A 22539-nucleotide genomic window follows, 5' to 3' on the forward strand; every position below is an offset into this window, starting at 1 on the left:
TCGCTATAGCGCTTCATTTTCAAGCGAAGAGCTTGTCCTTGAAGATAGACACAGAATCGATCACTTCTCCACCGCCGTTGTGGTCATTGTCCAATGAAGCATTTCCAGTCCGACTGAAGAGGCAAAAGCCACTTTTCAAAAGTAGCTTGGTGCAGCCGCCATAAGGCAATGACTCAATAAGTACGACCTATGTTTCTTCTCCTCAACTCGGAGCACCCACATTTCTCATTTGTTGCCATTAAGCTGTTGTGACAGCACGTCGCCAATGGCGGACCGCTCTGCAAAATGACGACAGCGACGCGGCGGGAGGGAAAAAGAAAGAAAGAAAAAGAGCAGTAGTGGTAATTCTAGCGGCGGATTTGCGGAACAAACTTGGCTGCGGATCAAGAGAATTTACAAGAGAAGCTGTCAACCTGATTTGCTGTCAACGTCCGCAATATACCTCGCAACCAATAGAGGGCATCGTATATATTTTTTTTAAATCAAACAATCAAACCACAAACCAAAACATATTAGTATTTGTGAAAATAGTATATTGTGCCACAACCAATTCTTAAATTAAAGTAAATCTGGCTGCGCAGTTTCAAAAAAAAAAATTTAGCCACTCATTTTTCTCCCGCCAGGAAGTACCACGAGCCCCTGCTTATAAAACATCATGAAATTATCTTACGTTAGGGTGCAAACAATGAACCCAAATATAGCGGGCTTCACTCTTGAGGAATAATATTATCAGCTGTGTCGACTGTGGAAATGAGCAATCAAGCAAATTGGAGGTGCAAAATAGGCCAGGCAGTCGTCACCCGGCGGTTCGACGCTTCCATTTCGCCCACCGCACTCCAAATATAACCTCGCTCCGATCCCATTAAACCGGCACGCGGGCTGATCGCCCCCCCCATCGGACTCTTTTGATTGGTGGGAGGCAAAAAGCAAATAAGCGAGCCAGGACAAAAGCGAAGGTTAAAAGGGGCCGTTGGAAACGGGATGACGAGCGGGACGAGGAGCAACCCAAGCAGGTCACTAATTGGTTCCGGACCCTGCCGCTGAACCCGACTGCAGCCATTTTGAAATTCTTTAATCGGTATTTCCACAGAGGCTGACAAACGGAGGCGTGACTTTCTTATTTCACTCACCGATGTTGCGCTGGATGCCCTCGCTCTTCCTGCCCTTTCTCTCGTCCTTGCACTCACAGCCAACAACGAAGCGCTCTAAAGAAAACACACAAATATGAAGATGTTTCACATTCAGACTTAAAAAAAAAAAATCCACCCTACTGTCTCAAGGTCAACGATTTTTGGGTGTAGGCATAGCTAGCCAGCTAGCTAGTAAGCTAGCTAACATTTGCGCCGGATAACTGCTCATGCGAATATTGAAGAGGTGACGCAAAAAAAAAAGCACAAGGAGCCTTAACTTGGTTCAGCCTCCAAGGGAAAGCTCCTCTTTGCTTGGAGGAGATATTTGTGTTCATGACGCCATTCAATCGCGACGCTGCGATGATGCTAAATGCGCATTTGGAGTGCAGCGCTACACCAGAGAGGTGCGTGGGGAACAGTAAATTGTTGGTGCAATTACTGCATTGCAGTTGATTTTCAACAGGCAGTCAGCAGGGTGTAATAAGTTCAACCAATATACAGAAGAAAAAAACGAAACAAAACGGCATTCTGTCTATCTCTCGCGTTCTCGCAGGTAATCTTTATTCATGCGCACGCCTCCACCTCCCGTTGCTGTTTCTTCTTCACCTTCTATGATTGCAAAGAACGTCAAGTGTTTGTGAGACGACCGAGTAATCAGCCCGTCGGCTAAACAGAATACGTTCAATTGTGACAATTTGTTTTAATATTCTGCATAAATTCCATATGGAGGGATTGCTGGACATAAATTGGGAACTAGTTAGAATTCCTAGAGGTGCTTCACTCGATGTTCTTTTCATCTTGTATTTCCATCACGTCCAAGATGACGACTATTATGACTGTGCTGCAGCACTCCACCTACACAAGTCAATTAAATTAACTGTAAACTAATTTCACCGATACAAGGTAAACATACCAAAATGCAACAGCGTCTGATTGGTCAGGAGGGGAGGAAAAAAAAAAACATGATTGTGGTGAATTCTAATGAGGAAGTGAAGGAAGGCGGTCTGGGGGTGGGGTGTTAAAAAGATGGACGCAAAGTGAGCCAGAGGCAATCCGGGGATATTAAAAAAGCAGAGTTGCGGAGAAAAGCGGATTAAGAGATGAGAGGTTGGCAGGAGGATAGTGAGGGGAGGACAGGTACAACATTCTGGCAACAAAACGTCCACACAAAGTGGGATGTCAAAGGCAAAGACGCACTTTTACTTTTAATTGTATTAAAAAAATCCCTTGATAAAAAAAAAAAAACATTTTTGACAGCACTAGTAATTCCTGCCACACAGTTTTAAATCCCATATTATGAAGCCAGGTTCATTCAACATAAGGGCGATTGTTGGCAAGTAAAGGACGCAGCACCTTTTTGGTTCTTATTTTTTTTAGCCTTAAGAATTAAAGGTTATTTCCTCGTCTCCTTTCCTGCCTCAGCTTCCTCCGTGCTAGCTCAGACAGTGTAATCTTCAGCGCACGCCAGTCACCTCCACAATTCCGCCGTTAAAAAGCGCTTGAAGGAAAGAATCGCCACGCATCTGCCGAGGCTGACTGATAAGTGCTCAGGCGGAGCATTTAGTTGCCATTCAGACGATATCAAGCTCATTCTCCCAGCGCACGCCTTCCTGCCTTGGCTGATTTTTTTTTTTTTGAACCGAGCACAGCTGCCGGCACTCCAGGTAGCTGCTTACTTTCTAGAATTTCCTTCAGTTTCCATTAGAGTGTACGTTTTGGTGTGTATATTTTACTTTTTAAAACCATTCAAACATCCTGTAGAGGTTTTTAATGGCTACATCTTGTGTTTCTTACAATGGCGCCTTGTTAGCGGATGTAGCATATTAACATATATATCTTCTACATGCTGAATTAATAATGCTCCAATTTTTTCATGGAAAAAAAAAAGAAGAAATTCCCCCGCCACAATAATGGCCAAGGCCGGAACAATGTGCTGTGACGCGGGACAATTAGCTGAGGGAAATGTGCGAAATTGGCGAGGAGGATGGAGGCGGTAAATTTCCTGTGCGGACAAAGGAACAAGCACGAGAACAAGCCTTTTAATTGATGCCATTGGACACCAGTCTTGTCTTGTGAGTTTGATTCTTGCTGTCTGACTATTTCACAGTGTCACATCATTTGAAAGATGTTGGGCAGATTGATGTCACATGCAGCCAGCATTTGCCAGAAATTCCTGCAATTTTGGTGGACCTTTAGCCCCGATAAAAATAAATACAGAAAGAGGGTGTCGGTTGAGGGATTAAAAAGCTGTGCCAATGCAGATTGCATTCCCCCTGTCACCTTATCCCGACTTTGATCATTCCCTCAGGAGAGCTGATATATTTCGAATCCTCGCCGGCTGCTTCTCATCCGTTATCTGGTTTTGACTGAAGGATGAAAAAGCGTCCGCCGTCTGAGGCTTGATGCGCGGCCGTCTGGCCTTGCAAACATCTGCGAGGCTTTTTTACAGCGAGTCAAATAAAGGGCAAAAAAAAACCTGACGATCGTTTTCCTAATAGTCGAAGATGGAGAATTTGGCAGATTTTTTTTTTTTTTTCAAGAAACAGTTATTTCTCTACTTGCCTGTTGAAAAATGATTCACTCTGATCTTACCATCATGTCTGGCCTGAAACCAAGTGATTTTTCTCAATAAAACTAAAGCGTAATAGTCGTATTGCGACTGATGACCGGACTCATAACGTGTTCCTAATGTCTTCACGCCGCCCCCGCGTGACATTCATAATACGATAAGCATGAGAGGAGCAAAACAATAATAATAAAGAAAATCACCTCCACCGGCAGAGAAGCCGAACAGTAATTATGGGGAAACAGTAGAGAATCCCGCAGCGGGATTAAAAGTAAATAACTTGAGGGGAGGCGCGTAAACAAATGACGTTCATCACTTCATGCCAGGCGAGGGCCTCGGGCTCAAAACGTTTGATTTGTCGGGGCTCGGAAGAAATAAATGCTGGCGCAGCCCGGAGGGTGCAAATCAACAGCATTACGAAGGGAATAAAAGATGCTTTACACGCAGGAAGCGCACACAAATGATGATATTCGACCAAAAAAAAACCCGGAGATTTCTCCCCGCCAAAACTCCTTTAATGCTATTTAGTGACATGAATAATGATGATGTTTTTAGCTCTCCAAATAACCAATCATTTCTCACTCCCAGTGACACAAATCAAGCCATTTAGTCACCAAAACATTCAGCCAAACCTGAATTTCCTCAAACAAAAGGCTGCCGACTGAATTCGAAGGTACAATGTGAAGCGCCAAAGTCAAGCGAATGGAAATTAGCGCAGAAATGACAATAATTAATAAAATGAGCTTTTCCCGTTGATTCCCATTATGTGTTAGCATAAGCTTTAAGCTAGCAGACTAAAGGCTTAGGGCAATATTTGAAATGCATATGTAATTAAATAGTTCCGATTTTATATTTAGTTTGACAGGAAAGTTCCACTCAGAGTGGAAGGCGTCCTGTACACGTGTCCTTGACGCGACGCTGGACTGAGACGGCGTTGACGGTGCGGTGATGCGCCGGTGCGATCTGCCAAGTCGTTTGCGGCAAAAGCGTCCGCCTCAGCAGTTTAGGTGTGAACCGACGTGCGTGGAATATGAAAAGAAAAACACACGGAACTTCTTTATCATTATTTATATTATTTTATAGCACTCGACATGCACTCACGGGAGATGCACTTGGCTCTCAGCCCAGGCTGTGCGTGCTCATTCACTTTGATGGATTGCTGAGTGCAGGTGAGGGTGCAAGACAGACTCAGTTTGTGAGTGAGTGAGTGAGTGAGTGAGTGAGTGAGTGAGTGAGTGAGTGAGTGAGTGAGTGAGTGAGTGAGTGAGTGAGTGAGTGAGTATATATATTTATATATAGTGAGTGAGTTTTTCTGTCTGCTCATGAGTGAGTTAGTTAGTGTGTGTGTGTGTTTGTGTGAAAATGAATGTGGACATGCGTGTATGAGTGAGAAAGTGAAAGAGAGCGAGGTTATAAAAACCTTTCCCAGCTGAACAACCTCTTGATTTAATGTCTCACACACACACACACACACACACACACACACACACACACACACACACACACACATGTGCCGGCCGAGCAATAAAGTGTTGCACTTCACGTTAATTAAGTCATGAATGGTTAATGTGAGTTATGTCGGCGTGCAGAGGCCATTGACACAATTCCTTTTCGGACCCTTCAAGCTCCTCGTCTTCATCAGCCACAAGACAAACATTTGGTAAACACCGACGACGGCCTTAGCGTTCTCGTCAAAATGACGGGAGAATGTTTTGTGAATCATTTTTAATAATTGCAACGGCGGCGATTGTGGTTGATTGGACAGGTGATGAGCGTTGGCAGAGGTATCTTAGCGCTGCGATTTAATCATGTGAATTGGAAAGTCACTTTCATTTTGAAGCTCTGCCAACGGAGGCGGAGAAGAAGGAGGCAAAGAGACAAGGCCGCCCTTTGATGCTCCGGTAGCGTCGTCTGTCTAATTTAACCTATTATGTCAAATACATTGCTCACCTAATCATATAATATTAATATGTATAATTAATATTATAATATTGAATGAGACATCCATGGCAATTTAGCGCAATTAATTTGTTTACATCGAAACACAACGACAGTTTTTGCCAAAGCTGCACTTTGACCGAACATTTTCGCAAATAAATCCGACTTCACTCTTGTCAGCGCGTGGGCAAACATGTGTCGTTTGACTTGCGACACGCTCGACGAGCAGCACGACGTCGGTACATGAAGACGTCTTGTAATATGAAGGGCGCCCTTGAGGAGGACCCACAATGCATCTTGTTCCCGCTTGTTTGTTTGTTGCTTTGTTTGAAGCCTTTTGGAGGCGAACGCGCACACAGGAGGAAGGCAAAGAGGGAAAAAGACGACAGCTGAGACAAAGGAAAAGCCTAATTACCGCTGGCATCTTTTGATTTCATATTTAAATCTTTTTCTCTGTGTACAGCCAGCACTCAAAACAAGAGAGCTGTACCAAGGCTTAAAAAATCATGTCAAGTAATCTACACAGCAAATATTTTTTTTACATTTTTAAAATTTCTTTTGGGACCTGCAATTTTTCATTTCATGTCAGAAGTTACAGTAAGTTGCAGACAAACATGAAAATAAAAAAACACCCCGGCCGCCATCACTGCATCGATCTGCATCGATCTGCATCGATCTGCAACTGCTCCATTTCGTTCGTGCGTTTTATGCCTTTGTCAATAAGCAAAAATATCGAACCATAAAAAGCTGGACGCACTCGGATCTCTTTTCCCGATAGGAACACCATCAGCACTTTGCCCGACATCAAACGTCTTTCTTTGTCTTCTTTTCGGCAGCTGTTAGTTCTTTTTAGTTGGAGTACCAAAGATCCAAAACTCAGAGAGTCAATAATTATACAGAAACGAACACAGGAATAAAAAAGAATATGAAATTAAAAAGAGGCGAGTTAGACTTTAATATTTCATCAGTTGTGTTTACAAGTTTGAATCTTTATCCGTTATATTAGCTTGTTAGCGACGACTATCGGTTCCCTGATGCGTGTTAAATTCCCGGTCACAGAAACCCAACCATGAGTTATGAAAATCAAACTCGGGAGAGCTTATTTTTCGTTTTTCATCCGACAGTGGAAAGAACAAAAGATACACAGATTCTCCTTCCATGCTAACGAGCTCATCAACGCGCACGTGTCTCGCTGTTAGCGTTTAGCAGTTAGCGCTTGTCACGTTTGAATCATGGCCTGCCGTCCCGACGCGCCGATGTGAGCTACGACGTTTGGAATCACGCCACGCGAGCGCTCTTTCAGTCTGTCTTTATCGTGCAAGCGCACTTACGTGAGCAGGCACACAAACGCGCGTTTTTTTTTGCCCTTGTCGGGGCCGACCTGCTGCGAAAACAAACACAGATTGATGATATGGCGGATGGGGGGAAAAAAAACAAAGGGCTAAGAATGGATGAAGAGGAAGTGCAGCGACATGACGGATGACAACGCGCGCACGTAAACATAGATGCAAAAATGTCCTCGCGGCAATGCTAATTAGCCGTAAATCTGCAATCCTTCATTTCTGATGTTAGCTGAGACTGCTTTAGCTGACAATCAAAAATCGTCACAGTTGAGGTTTAGTAAGTCAGGGGTCATCAAAAGGGTCAAAGGAATTTCAGCACTGTCGCCATGGTAACGAGCCGCAGCGGGCTAACCCCGCGTCCCGACGCCGCTAGCGCACCGGTACCCGCGGTGAAAACATAACTTTGGTTCTCCTAATAACGTCGGCAAGGCGGCGCCGACGACAAGAAGCCGAGACGACAAGCAAAAAAGGAAAACAAACAAATGTTCGCCTTGCCGGAGGCGGCGTGATGGCGAGCGGCTGCTTAGCAAATGTCAGGCCGAGCAGACATCAACGGTGGCGACCTGTCACCCGGCATGACTGCAACACGCCTCATGTTTTATTCAGCGGAACAACAAGAGCGGTCGTGTACGTGTGCGCCAACAAGCCAAACAATCATGAGGACCCACAAAACAAACAAAATACTTGACGGCTGCAGGTTATCATTTCATTTTAGTTGCATTTGTTTTTGGAGCAGGTTTGTTAGTTTTTATCGTTTTAATTCGTTTTGATTCGTTTTAGTATTCGTTTATTTACATTTATGGAGCGCAAGATAAAGGTTTGACTCTGCAAAGGATTATTTCTGATGCGAACGCCATCTATTATTTTCCTCCATCTGTTGCTCTTCTGCCCGAAAAAGAAAGTCCAACCTCGCCGTTGTCAAACAGATAGAGAGAGTTCGGCGTGGAGCTTTCCAGAGGTCAATTATGGCCGCCCATCAATTTCATTCGCACTTTAATGAAGTGCCGCCGCGGGTTGTAAAACAGCCGCCAGCCGCCCCGTGCGTCCGTCATCTTTATGGCCGCTGGCGTCCTTTCATTTTCGGCCCTCGGCCTGCTTTTTTTTCCAAGGGGGGGGGGGGGGGGGGGGCGGAACGGGGGAGGCGGGCTGATGTTAACCTGATGTGACATCTCTATTAGTTTGAAGGAAGTGGTTAAGGTGAAAGAGTCGGGCTTGGAAGACAAGTGGAACCGAACAACACCAAGAGAGTTTTTCAATACCTTCAACTTGTTTGAAGGTAACGGCCGAAAATGTGCAAAGACTTAGAACTACGGCTGTAAAGTTCTTAAGATTTTAAGTTCAATTCAATTTTTATGGGAAGACAGTACGTTGTCTTCTCCTCGTTCTGGACCAGAAGGAGATAAAGCACGTTCATGATTGAGTTGAGGTTAGATTCGGGTTAGTGGGTCAAGTTGGGTGTTATCTCCAGTGCCCGTGACAGGAATGTGTGCAGGATGCACGGCAGCCTTCCAAAAAAGAAGACGAAGCAAAAAAAAATAAATAAAGAGACTGAAGGAAGAGAACAAAGAATGGTGCTGCGTTGCATCATTCATGTTCGTCTCCTCCCTTGGCGAGCTCCCGCTGTTAGCGACGCGCTAACCTCCCGCTCCGTTTTCTCTCCCGCCGGCTTGAATTCAACACTCGTTTGTTCAAAATGTTGATACTCACAAATACAGTCAAAATCAACAGAAACCCTTCCCGACACCTTTTTTCTCCTCAACTCGCTTCAGACTGGACAATAAAAGTCGGACGGGCCTTCATAATAAAAAATAAATACATAAATAAAACCATTCTAGATAGAGGAGCCTCATGCGGATATATGAAAAAAGAAAAAAAAAAAAAAAAGACTTTCCATCGATACGTTTAGAGTCTTTTGCCATGCTGGAGTGGAGCGATATTGTTGAACGGTTGTACATCACACGGCATCCTTGAGGAAAGATACTGCTTGCCTCTCATCAATTCTTCATGCGGATTCCTGCTGGGGGCCTCGAAGCCTCACGCACGTGCCCACGCACGCACACTAAAATGTGTGCACGCACACACACACACACAGTCTTGTGGCCCACTAACTTACTTCACGCACACACTGCTTGCTTGCCTGTGCGCTATCTTGGGCTTATCTGGATGTGATTTCACGTCTGCTCGTCCGTCACTCGAATCCGCATGTGATCTCCTTGTTATCCGGAGATGTGACAGAAATAGCTTTAGATATTCTTTGGAGATCTTATAAAATTGTTTTCTTGCAATCCAAACATCAAAACATTTTCTGGGATACTGATTCGACGGAAATACTTTTTTTTTTTTAGGGATAATTAAGCTTGATGTTAAATCGAAGTAAACGAGATGTTATCTGCATGTTATCTGAGAGTTTTGTGCATGTTAAGTTGGGCGTTGTTGCGCAAGAAGCGGAGACCCACGCGAGTCTGACACCGGGTGATGAATGCAGACATTACGGCGAGGAGTCAGTGGGCCGGCTGGGCGCAGTGTACAGCCAGTGCCCGAGGACGTAATTATATTGTCATCATAAAGTCATGTGATATTCAATTACGACGAGCCTCCGGTGGAAATCAATAGAGTGGCGGAGGCTGGAAGGGAGCACAAATTGGTGGCAGAAGTCCACCAAGCAGGACACGACCGCGTCCGCCTTTGAGTGCTCGGTCGCCACAGAGACGCCGTCCGCCGCCTTCGGCATCCAGATCATTAAACACCAATTATTATTATTGGGCCTCGGTGACATCATCAAGAGGAGCCTGACCGTCTGGGTCGTGGCCTGCCAGTCGCCGTGGAGACGCCTCCAGGGTGACATTGCCATGACAATGACAGGAAGCGCAGCATCAGTTAAGGCAGAAGAGCGATTAGCGGCAAACTTCATACCATACGCTTTTATTGTGTGTTTATTGTCAACAATTTTTTTGTATATCGTCATCATTTTTGTTTGCGATTAATTCTATATTTATAGCCGTCAACCATTTTACGTTTATACTACGTTTGGGGTCAACAATTGCTTCTTGGTAAGATTATATGTAAACATATTTTCACGCTTAGCAAATATATGGTTCATACTAAATAGCAAAAGCAAGCAACCAATCAAGTCGACAAATTACAAAGCATCCAATCGCACACACTGATACGTCTATCAGCGACCGACTTGGATGGGATCAAGCTTCCCTCGCCGCCGCTAATTGGAATGTGCGCTGGGCTATTAGCGTGTTAGCGCTCCAATCTGATAAAGGTCAAAACCCCCTCTTTTTCTAACAGGAAGCCCAGAAAGGTTTGTGTGTGGGAGCGTGTGTGTCCCCGCACTCATTAAAGCGTACCTTTGGGCCTCGGCGCCAGGCGCTAAAAGCCTTGCTGTCTTGATCTGTACTCGGAGTTGACCTTCCGAACAAACACACATGCTAACACGTGCGCTAATACAATCCACAAGATAACGGACTCGTATGCTAATAGGCACGCATGCTAACACCACCTTTGCACAGCCATGCTAACAGGCTTTTATGCTAACAGTCTACCACTAAGTTGCTTCCAAACTCCAGCTAACAAAACAAACAGCACATGCTCAGAAAACTAAAAATATTGTGGAACACTTCCATGTTGCAGTGTGCTTGTTAAGAGGCAATCAAATGAGTGGACGTTTGTGGAGCCTGGCTGGCAGGCACCCACAGCCGCACAGCATCTGTCACAGTCCCCCCACGACAGCGCCCCCCTTCGCCTAATGAGCTTGGACCAAGTGGACTTTGTTTGTCGGCCAGCGGCTCGCTTGCCTGAATAAAAAATAGTGTTTGATTTTGGCTTCTTTTGGAAAAATGCTAGTGTCTACAAAACATGACAAGCTTGATTCCGCAGACTTCCAAAGTTCTTTGATGGTCTTGGGCTTTCATACATATCTGTCACTTTTCTACCTCCAAGGTACTCAAAGCTCCTTAAGACTGAGGAGGAGGAGGAGAAAATGCTCGTTCTCCAACTGCTGACACTGTTAGCTTAGTTGGTTGCTTCCTTTCCGTCGCTAAAGTTATAGCTACAAGTCGTTAAGTGAGGACTTAAAAATTCCGTTCTGCTATTCTGACAGAGAAACTCTTAAAGCTACTTTATGTTTGCGTTAGGCCGGGTTGATGTCACATGAGCCGCTCAGGATGATTGACAGACGCTCAGGGCTTTATCAGCGTCGGTAGAGCGAGCGTGCGAGTCATTAAGGTCCGCAAATGAGTTGGCTGATAGGCTGCAAATGGCTTGAAAGCCACTTCCCAACACGCGCGGCAAATTGCTCGCATTTGACGGAGGCGGGGGACGCCCGAGCGTTAATCTGCGCCTTTGTCGTGGCACATCCTGCTAATGCCAGTCTTTAGCGCCATTGTGAGCAACCGGCACACTCCCCGACTTGGAGCAACTGCATGACTGACATGCTAGACGAACAAGGGAAGCCAAAAAAAAAAAAAAAAAAAGGACTTTTTTTGCTGACCAAAAGCACTGACAGCATTTCGAATGGGATGACAGATTTTCAATTCATTTCAATTGAGAAAATGGAATTCATATGCAAAGGAGTTGATAAGATTAGTCACGGAACGGATTAAGGCGTAAAGGAAGGTTTAATGAATTTGTTCCAAGAAATTGAAAAGTGTCATTGTTGCATGACATCATCAGATATGAAATAACAAGAGGAGCAACAAGAACGAAGACAGCGTCACATTTGAAGCCGAACCTCATAAATATTTGAATGTTTACGAGCCTGGGGTACCGAGATTGACTTGCTAAAATGAGTCGTGTCCTCCACATACCAATAAACGACATGCACACTTGTGCGCGCAAGCTAGCCGTGTGTAATTCAGCAGCTGCTTGCTAATGGAAGCTCATCTTTCAATATAAATGTTAATAATCTGCGATTAGTCTCAGGCTCAGCAGCGCACGAGGGCTTTTATCGCCCATTCACGGCAGCCTCGTCATCTTTTTTTTTTTTCTTTCACTGCAAGAACACGTCAAACTTTTCATCTCTTTCGTCTCCTTGGTGACTTTTCCTCACCGCCGTTAAATAACAGCCTTAAAGGCATAAATAATGCGGCCGACGAGAATTAGGGAGAAATGGCACACGAAAATTTGCTTCAAAGCAAAATGGAAGAATTGCCAAAATGACTTTCTGAAACTTTTTTGTGGGTCTGCTCATGACTAATAACGCTGCCTAATTTCTTGTCGCGGAGTAACTGCAACAACTTCACAATTTAGTTGTCTATCAAAAATATGGGTGGCAATTAAAAGTTATACTTTGAAGTAGCCTTGGAAAACGGCAGAGATTTTTTTTTCATGATACACATCTTTCATGTTACTATAAGTAAAAATATGGATCGAATGCAAACGCGCACACACATGCCCACGATGGATTTCATTCCTGTGCCGTTTCAATCACTGCAAAATAATTCAACACTTGTTGCTGCAACACACAGTAGGTGTGTGTGTGAGAGAGAGAGAGACATCCCCCTCTCATGCATAAATTGACTAGTTATTTACTAGGTCTGAAGTATAAAGCAGGGAGAAGCATTTTCCCGTGTTACAAACGTGCCAATCCGTGCGTACGTGCACAATATTTGATTTGACGTGCAATAAAAATGCATTTGAAGGATGCAACCTGTGAGATTGGCGGGTCAAGTGTCAATCTGCATCCATGAATATTATCGAGCAAATCCGAGTCAAACGTGGTATTTCTGTTCGTTCCTCATCTCATTGGGAGCTGACAAAAAGAATCGGCATTTTATTGAAGCTTTTGGGACGGTCGAGCGGGTCTCCAGGCACGTTCCTTCGCGCCATGACGGGAAACCAAACAGATGTTTTCTTAGCTAAGCGTTGAAATATTCAACGCATACTCCTTAATTCAGCCTGCAGAGTGCCAGGGTGTAATTAGCACTCGAACAAAGTCACTTGGCATCAGAGGAAGATGCGCTCCTTTGCTTCAAACATGGTTTTTTTTCAGTAGTGCCACCCAAGCGGAAATGTTTGAGTGTGTGGACAAACAGCGGCTGAGCTTTGCGGTGTGCGGCTTTACAAATATGACATCAAGGTGACGTGATGCATAATGCACGAGCCTGCGGTGTGCCGACTGAGCGAAGATGTCTACCGACGCTGTAACGATGACGAACCAAAACCATGACCGAGTTTGGTGTTAGCTGTTATGTCGTTTTAGTGTTAGCTTTTTAACATAGCCAAAATAACTTTAAGAGGATTATTAATGTGATTGTTTTTGCTCTTGGTGAAGTTAGCTAGCTGGCTAACTCGCTTGGAAACAGTTTGTGAATATTCTGAGAGCGGATGATAGATTTGATGTCTATGGAATATTGCAAGAAGAAAAAAAAAGTAGGTCTATTATCTCAATGAATGAATAATTAGGAGATTGAATGAATAATTATCAAAATTGAGGAATAATTAGTCGGTTTTCTTCTCGCTTTTATGTGCCAGGTGGCCTTCGGCGCGACTAGCGTTAAGTCCCGCGAGAGACGGAGCTGCGAAGCCAAGACAAAAGCGCCCATCTTTCTTTCTTACCGCAGCTGATGAGGTGAGAAAAGCAGCGTGGGGAGCCCGTCGCAATCGGCACGGTAATGACCCCAATCGAGAACGCCCGAGAATATTGGAAAGGAACCCGAAGCGGCCAGCCGGAATACGACAGCAGATTCATTTTGAAGATACGCTCGATTTGTATTATCATTTTTCGGGTATTGTCATTATCGCGGCTAATTAGCGGCAGCCACTGGATCGTCCGCCGAGAATAAAAAGCGGGAGCCTTTGAACGTGGCTCTATTCAAACTTCATTTTTGTGCACAAGGAAAATTTGGCATGAAAGCAAGTCAAAGGAAACTTCGGAAAACACGCCACATTGAAAGCACCGATTGTTCTCCTTTGAGAAATATTTTGACCAGTAAACAAAATCTTTTCCAACCGAGCGGGAGTGCGCTGAGAGATCGGGCTTCCGATTATCATTTGGCATTATTCTTCATCTTTCTCCCATCCCATCTTTGTTTCCATTCTGAACTCCTTTGAGCCAGCGTGACATTTTCTCGGAGCAGCAGATGAGTGAGAAATCCTGATGACTGGAACCCTCCATTCTGACTTCCCAGCCGCTCTGTGTCTCCATAATGGATGATTTTCCCGCACTGCTCCTTTGCGTCATGGCCTTTTTTCCACTTGGCTGTCAATTTTCCGCCATTTTTGACACGTTTCTCTCCAGCGGGTGTCCAAGTCAAACAGACGTTTGGTGTCGCCTTGAATAAGGATGCCCCATTATGACTTATACTAAGCATGACGAAAACACTGGTCAACAGCAAAAATGAATCAAAGGTGGCGACATTTGCTTGCCACTGGAATGTCCGCCAAAGTCGACTTCTCGCGTCGCCGTCTTTGATGAGTTTGTTCCCTCTTCCTTCTTCTTTGCTTGTCATCTTCCTCCTCAAAGCCAGAGGATGACGCCCACTCATCCACCCTCCAATCGCCGGGGGCGACGCATCCGGCCTGGGGGGACTCGTTTTCTTGTACTACAGATCAAGACACATCTTCTTGGGAGATTCTCCTTCTTCGCTCTTTCAAGGGGGGGGGGGAGCCCTAGTTTTTGATGGTTTTCACACACGCCGCCCAACCCCGACGGGTTCCGAGGATGCAACGGGGGGAAATATGCGACGCAAGAACCTCGCCGTCTCCGACAAGGAAGATTTGCGTAACGTTAATTCAAGATTTTAGATTTGCCTTTTGATGATGACTCGCCATGAAAAATGTATTTGGATCAACTGGAACAACGTTTTCTTACGAAAGTGTCTCGGGCTGCGCAGGTTTACATATTGTCTGATGTTGATGTTTTCCGATTCGCGTTACTGCTCTTGAACTGCATCAAAGCTCCTATTTTTTCCTCTTCCGCAAAGTAAAAGTCACTGACTTTTTTTTTTATTGCACCCATGAATAATTCGAAGGGACTAATAATTATAATAATAAAAATATGTAAAAAAAAATGACGCTGGTTCCCGCAGCAGAAGCTCCAGCAAAGTACTTTTTAAATATACAGTAGTTCACCTCAGTAGACCCCAATTTGACAAGAAACATATGTATGAAATATAAAATATGAATCAGGTCTCAAAGACAACATTGCAGAGCGACCGTATGTCAAGAACCCACCAGAAATATTATTAAAGTCTGTGCACGTATTATACAACCCGCTTCACGTGACTTACTTGATTCACTGTGTGCTGCTGTTTTGGTTAGCAACAGGGAGGTTCAGGAGTGTCTGAATGTCAGCCATGGCATCTGTGAATAAATTGCATCATTTCAGTGCTTTGAGTTGGTGGTCACGGGACGAATTGAATTTGTATCTGTGACACACACAAGTGAGTGTCCATTTTGTGCAGCAGTCAATCAGTGACATTCCAACGTGACCTTATAAAGAGACCAGGAGACGCTTCACTCAGGACCGTTCCCGAAGGGCAACATCAATCCCGCTTGTCTGTCGGATGTTTGTGTGTGTGCGTGCGTGCGTGTATGTATGTACGTACGTGTGTGTTCTCCAGAGTGCTGACATTCTATGACAAGCAAAGGCTGACAATGTCCTGACATTTTCCTTCTTGCTGCTTTGGTCCCACCTGCATGTGTGAAAAAAGTCAAAAATGAAAACCAACAAAAAATAAATGTGGGGATGTCGGGGGAAAAAAATGCTGCATTTACATGAGAGACTAGTCTAGCCTTTTTATGAGCAAATACAGATTTTGATGAAATCATTGAGCCCTGTGGAACACCTCGGCGCGGCAGTTGTTGATGAAGATGAATTTTATTTGGGGATCTAACCTGTTCAAGTGGAAAATTTAAGTGACAGAAAATATAGTGTTGCGATTGTGTTGTAATAGTTTGATGCAAAATACAACTTTAGGCACTCAAATATTTGTCCATTTTTGTACACATTAATATTGCAATTCCTGTTTTGGTGTGTGGGTCGAGCTACTTGTTGCCTGGCTACAAGTTGTTCTGGTCTTGAAGTTAAGTTGCTGCTCAGATAACTACGCTTGGTTTGACGCTGACCTTTTCCCAAAGTGGAACATGCGACACGCCAGATACGGCCGCCACCCACTCCATATCTTATCGGCCTCAGGCACTCGCACCTCCCGCGACATCTTCCTGCCGCAAGAGTGTCTGTCGGCAGAGATTAAAAAAAGCGAGCACAAAGACGATATAGATCGCAGTGACCCGCCACCTGAACCGGCGAGCAGGTTCACACCAGAAAAAGGTCACACATGGTCAGACCACAAGAGCTCATATCACAGCGGAGAAAAAGTCAATTGATTAATCTTTACAGTTACACAGGTAGAAACTCGGAATTTGTTTTTTTTGGGGGTAAATCTAACAATGACACGCATGCTCGTTGATTATTTTTAGCTAACCTTTTCCTAAAAGGAAAGAGTGACGATATTCTTTCATCAAAATGAAGATCTGCAGTGTTTGTTGACAGCCGAACAAGGACTTTAACAGGCTTACGGGGAGATTTGGACTCAGGCCTCACAAATCCGAATACAAATGCTGCTTGAGTCGGGAAGAACGTGTCAGAGAACACACAATTGTCTCTATACAAGAAGGCTGGAAGATGTTATTTGAAAAAATTTGATCGGGAGAGCAGGTGGATAACTTCTGTCATAGTTGATGAATCCCATCCGAGCGTGGATGCAAATTCCCCGGCATCTTTATTAACGACATCCTGACCTTTTCCCGCACGGTTTTCATCAGCCAACTCCAACGTCATCCCATTTCCACGCGCACCAGAACAATAAGCGCCACGGTGGGAAATATTGACCGCGGCAAATGGAAATGCTAATGGAGGAGTCCCAAAAGCCCAGAAGTGTTCCGCCTGCATGTCGAATGGAGATGAGGCTGGGGGGGGGGAAGAAAAAAGGATCTCTAGCGGGAAGAGAGGATGGAGAACAATAGATTTTCCAAAACAGATAAGTGGAGAAGCAACCCGAATAAAAAAAGAAGATAAACAAGTCAATGACGCCTGTCACTGATGATTTGTGTTGGTCATTTATTCCTTAACTGTACAGAGCAGACACAATGATACTGTAAATTGTTGACCATAGACATACAACTGATAACCTTACACATTTGAAACTAAAACTACACAACTGTTACACAACGTTATCTCCACACAAGTGCAAGTAGCAAGCGCTCTGTTGTTTTTTTCCATTGCAAGCGTGTGCAGGATACAAAAAGGTTTAAAGAGAGAGAAGAGCTTCTCCGACTTCACACCAAAACCTCACGGCCGCCTCGTCACGCTAATTAGCAAGAATTACTCGGCCGCGGTTGCCTTGAAATGGGTCGTCATTAACAACAGCGCAACGCTTAAAAAAAAAAAAAAAGAAATCACGCCATTATGCGCCATCATCACTAAAGTGTAAACTTTATCGAGGTCGAAGAGGCCCACCCGCCGCTGCTAACGAGCTTTTGGACACTAATAGGGATTAACGCGTCGCTCTATGTCAGCGCCGGTGTCAAACTAAAAAAGCAGCGCAAGCCGGTGGTATGAATAACTGTCACTGTGATCAAATAAAGACTTTTAAATACCAGAAGCATACAATTGTTGATCGTGAACATGTGTTGGTAATAGTAAAACAAATGTGTTCATGGCAAACAGCTGTTTCTGACTAATAAGTGTGTGCATGTCAACATTTCATTCCGTCAACTGTTTAAATTTCAACGTCGATTCGATTCAGAATGCTAAAAAAAACACCAGCATCTAGAATGCTAATGCAGAAAAATATTATTTGCACAATCCTGTGGACTCTTGAATGCAAATATGAAAAGAAAAATAAATTGACTATGAACTTGACATGCTAATGCTAAAATGTTGTCTGTGGTCTTTGGAATGCTAATGCTATAAAATGCCATTTGTGGACTTCAGATGCTAAATTGTGTGTGCGGTCTTCGGAATATCAAACGGCTTTGCAACATCAAATATCGAGTCGTTTGACATGGTGGGATGGACTCGGTGCGACTGGCTCACTTTATAAAGTGCACCCAGTCACACTGTCAGCCATGTCAGCGACACACACAAGACTGTCTGCCCTCATAATAGCGTTCCTCGTCTCACAAAGGTTATCCGTCCCCCCGCTGCGCGTCAGCTGGTGACGAAAAGTGTCGGGAAAGTGTGAAGAAAAAAAGGGGAGGGGTCGGATGTCACCTGGCTCGCCTTCCGCAGCCTGCTCGAAAACGTCACCGGATGACCCGGAGGAGACCTCGGGAAGTGTTTGAACGTTGGCACTCACTGCGATGCTGATTGACGCCTTGAGAATGTGGGTCGTCCTCTCTGGCTTTTTTTTCTAAACATTTAATGAGTGTAGTCTTTTAAAAGCAATGATTAAAAGGATTATTTGAAATGTCATTTCATTCTCCAGTTTGATTTTGATTACAGCCTTCTTATTTTTCCCCTCTCAGTATTGTCCGGACTTATGCGCAAAACTATTTGTCACTGCTGGCAGGTTTTGTTTTTCTTGGAGAAGGTTCCAGCTTGCATATATTAGTGTTAAAATAAACCACAGCGGGTGCATCTTATTCGCAGCAAATTGTTCAGCAACAAAACAAATGTGAATGAACAAATAAAAACTTCTTTGCTTATTTTGAGACTTTGAATTGACAATTTCAATGCTGAGTGACAACACTGTTCCCTCACGCTTTTTTGTTTTATCACCACGATGGTCTGATGGAGATGTAATTTGTCGTATGGTGTTCCACAGGTTTCAACTTTGGGGCCCCTGCTGTTGCAGACTTAATACAATACATGCTAAAAACAGTTATAGTACGAGACCAATTTTTTTCCTCCCTGCGATCATTCATCATGGTAGAAGTAGTGCTGCGACGCGGCCAGCTCATTTGGGATTCCTGCCTGGCTGTTTTGGGCATGAGAGACATCATCTGGCTGAGGGGACGGCATGCTTACTGATGAGGCTTTACTGGCGTGATGCAAGCGCCCTCATGCATTTTTCATCACGAGCGGCTGCCATGTCTTACGTGGGCCGGCATTAATGTGACGCGAATGCAAGGGCGACATTGAAAAAGTACAACACTCTACCTTTAGGGTTCTTGGAAATGAGGCGATCCCATCAAAGGTTGAAGGATGCCGTCTCCACAAGAGATGGCAGGGGCTTGTATGTACAGCAGACATGTTGAGCTAAATGCTACACGCATTATGCATTCCGCATTTACAGGTCTGAGTTGCGGATGCTTTTCATGTCGCTAAGCACAAAGTTCCGGTAGCGTCTTTCAAGGAGCTCCATGAAATCGAGGTAGTCACAGAACCTGAAGCCCTGGATGGGTTCCTCCTGCCAAGACAAAGTAAACAAAATATTGATTGTTTTGATTCCAATTGAACATGGTAACTGTTAACACTCTAGGTTCTAACACGCCTTGAAAAATCCCACGATTTAAAAATGATTTAGCTTGCATTTCAACAGGGGTGTGTGGACTTTTTATATCCACGGAAATGCCGAATTTTGAACTCCACTCACTGCTATGATTTTTGTGTCACCGCTGCGTGTACATACTTCCCCACATCGGAGTTCCCACACTGGTACACGTACGTCCCGCAGCTTGGGAGCACACACCGCACAGCTGTGTACACACTTTCCCAAAGCTGTACACGGCGTGCGCATCCCACAGCTCAGTATGGATGCCCCGCAGTGGTTAGTCGAGCGGTTAACTTTCTCCTCGCAGACTTACGACAGCTCCAACACATTGTCTGCCTTTTAAATTTTTAATTTGGATGAAATATAGATATTACTCCTTGTGAAACAGGCCTAGTGCGAATAAGTGTGTGTGTGTAAATGTAAAAAATCCACCCCTCACATTGTTCCCACCGACATAAATGACGAGGCTTGCAGAGAGAAAATCGCAATATCTAAAAGTTAATGGTTCAATTCAGGATAAGGACAGTGTAAAACTATTCACGCAGGCTTTTGTCTATCTCGACAGCCGTATCTGATGCTGGCGCTCATTAGGCGAGCGTCCCGTGATAAAGCCCGGCTGGCTAACTGCTCTTTTATTCACAGGAAGTGGGCAGCGGATGACGGCGACGAGACAGAAATTAAAATCAGGTCAAAAACGGAAACGAGTTTTCGGTCCTGGCGGCTCACCTTGAGGAAAACCTGCATGTTGCGAGCTTGCGTCTGCTGAAGCAGAAGCGGCTGTAGATGCTTGAGGACGGCCATGCAGGCGTACACCTGGTAGTCGGCTCCCATCAGTACGCATATACACACGTAGTGACGGATCTCAGGCCAATCCAGAAAGTTCCAGAAGCACTGAGTCAACCAGTGGATGCATATCTGTGTGTCAAGATTGTAGCTTTGTTTAGCGTACACAAGTAAACACATCTGGAGTGTAATTTGAGATTGCGCTGACTCGGAAACATTTGCGAAGATGCAAGGAAGGAGGCTTGGCCGGCCGGCGGTGTTGAATATGAAAGTGGGATTATGGGATGCGAAGATTAGCAAGCTTGCTGTTTATTTGTATTCGGCCAACATCACGTCCACTCACTCTTTTCAAACCTAACCCGGGCTTGAAACCCAAACTCCGTTTTAAAGCTTGATGGGTTTCTTGGCTCTCCCCTAATTCCAATTTTGTATGTCTAACGGTTACAAATCTTTTCCTCACACACGCACGCCTCCTCAGGTGCGTGGGGGCGTTTGAAAAGCGCTGTCGAGTTGAAGGCTGAGAGGCGCCGAGGTGGGTTCTTGAAGAGAGGGGAGCCGAGCTGAATGTTAAGTCGCCGGCTCTGGGAGTCTGAGGTGCTAAATTGTCAGGACGTGAGGACACATAAAAAGGAGCGTGACCTGTGAAGGAGTGAAAGCCGACATCCTGAAGGCGGCGTGCACCAGCGGAAGTTGCTCCTTCAGCAGCATCTCCACGTAGTGAGCCGAGCACCAATATAGTGGCGGCATTCCCGACTCGGCCACTCGCGACGGAAGGTCCACCTGCAGCCACGGCGTCCAAATGTACATTTTTGGGCAGTAAATATTAGCTCTGTTTTTTGTTATCTGAAAACGAGGACTCACCGACATGTGTACGCTGGCTGGCCAAATGAGGGCAGAAGTGAGCAGAGAGGAAAGATTGCGCAACACCCTCAGAGAGCGCCGCCAGTCTCCAGACAGCATCAGGAATACCGTCGACGTCAACCAATCGTGGCCGGGATATTCTTCCTGATCGGTGACTGACGTCCTGACTCAAGGATGTATATTTTCCCAAATTGTCTTGAATCGCAAACTGCAACATCACTGTGTGAAAGTCAATCTGGGGCTGTTTTTTTTTGCCTTCTGATCATTTGTGACTGCCAAGTAATATAATAAACAGGACAAAAGTGATGATTTGTTTGGCGAGAATGCCGGCGGGCAGCCGAGCGGCAAATAACAAACAGCTAAACATCACTTTGACGGTGACTGACTGCCTCATCAATCCACAATGCGCTGTCAACTTGCCACAGAATTCCAAATGAAGCACGGCCCCGTCGAAAGCGACATTTTTCATCTCGAATGCAAGCGCATCAAAGGGAATCAAAAAGAAAATAGGATGGCCTCTTTCCTTCGGCTTCGTTGGGAAAATCAACGTCACTTGGTACAAATTGTACTTTTAACGTCTCAAATCTTTCATTGAAAAGCCTATGTTAAAATTTAAACCTGAATTTCAAAAACTTGTTTTGAAACACTAAACCACAACAAGGATACGCAGTGGAGAGGACATTGGAACCCTTCGCCGGGAAAGGAAGTTCTTGATGTGCTTCATGAGGAGCATCAGGTGGCCCGCCGCCTCTTCTTGGCTGAGCAGTTTGAGGGCAAGGCCGTATCTGGAAGGAAGAAAAAAAAAAATACAAATAAATATAAGATACATACGGAATAAATTATGAATCTGTGTTTTAATTGGGCTGTGCATTAATCAAGTGGAGGAACTTCAATAAAGGGGGTTTCATTTTATTCCCTTCATTTTGGGGATGATCTCATTATTAAAACATGATTAACATCAAATGTCGCTGACATTTAAGATCTTTTTTCCTCATAAAAAATTGAAAATGGCAGAGCTGGAAAAGTACACAGAAAATAAGTGGAAGGCGATATGACTTATGAATCAAAAATAAAAGCGCCGATATACCGAAGGCAGACGTCCATGCCGAGCATTTCCACAGGAGACAGCGCCACCGTGTCCACGCTCATCTCCAGCTCTGCACGACAATTACAAAAACACAAGTGGCAATTACGACTGGCATTGCTCACAAAAACACATCAGGTCCTTTAGGGATTACAGATGGAAGCTTTGAATCTGATTGAATGTCCAGGACATGTGGAGTCCCTCAAGGGTCAATCCTTGAACCCCTTAAATTTATATACTAACACTAGGAGTACTCCTAGCAAGTGCTGGTGGAGGTTGGTATGGCAAACCAGGATTTCAGTAAACGCGTGCTATTAAGATGCCCGCATAAAAGCTGCTCTGGTTTGCCGGCCCATTTTCAAAGAGAACCGTCCGCCTTCGAGCACAC

The 22539-nt window shown here is 44.7% G+C and overlaps 1 protein-coding gene across 5 annotated transcripts in view; it reads right to left on the reverse strand.

Annotated features, from left to right (window-relative positions):
- tbc1d32 (TBC1 domain family, member 32) overlaps positions 1 to 22539 on the reverse strand; it is a 35833-nt gene that overhangs the window by 874 nt on the left and 12420 nt on the right. For 3 of the 5 annotated variants that reach the window (XR_005096601.1, XR_005096604.1, XR_005096602.1), the window contains exons 29-37: positions 22155 to 22224; positions 21734 to 21852; positions 21068 to 21222; positions 20846 to 20986; positions 20150 to 20338; positions 19090 to 19339; positions 15533 to 15619; positions 15215 to 15287; positions 1131 to 1205 (exon numbers count right to left, since the gene is read on the reverse strand). Coding sequence is in view for 1 of the 5 variants with exons in the window: in XM_037244335.1 (XP_037100230.1) it covers positions 19220 to 19339; positions 20150 to 20338; positions 20846 to 20986; positions 21068 to 21222; positions 21734 to 21852; positions 22155 to 22224 (794 nt within the window). In the remaining 4 variants the exon portion in view is untranslated. Of the gene's footprint in view, positions 1 to 1130; positions 1206 to 5846; positions 5969 to 15214; positions 15288 to 15532; positions 15620 to 17029; positions 19340 to 20149; positions 20339 to 20845; positions 20987 to 21067; positions 21223 to 21733; positions 21853 to 22154; positions 22225 to 22539 lie in introns of those variants that run through there. The other 2 variants (XR_005096603.1, XM_037244335.1) reach the window with 2 other exon arrangements.

This window comes from Syngnathus acus, chromosome 24, assembly GCF_901709675.1.
Source record: "Syngnathus acus chromosome 24, fSynAcu1.2, whole genome shotgun sequence".
Taxonomy (NCBI): Eukaryota; Metazoa; Chordata; class Actinopteri; order Syngnathiformes; family Syngnathidae; genus Syngnathus; species Syngnathus acus.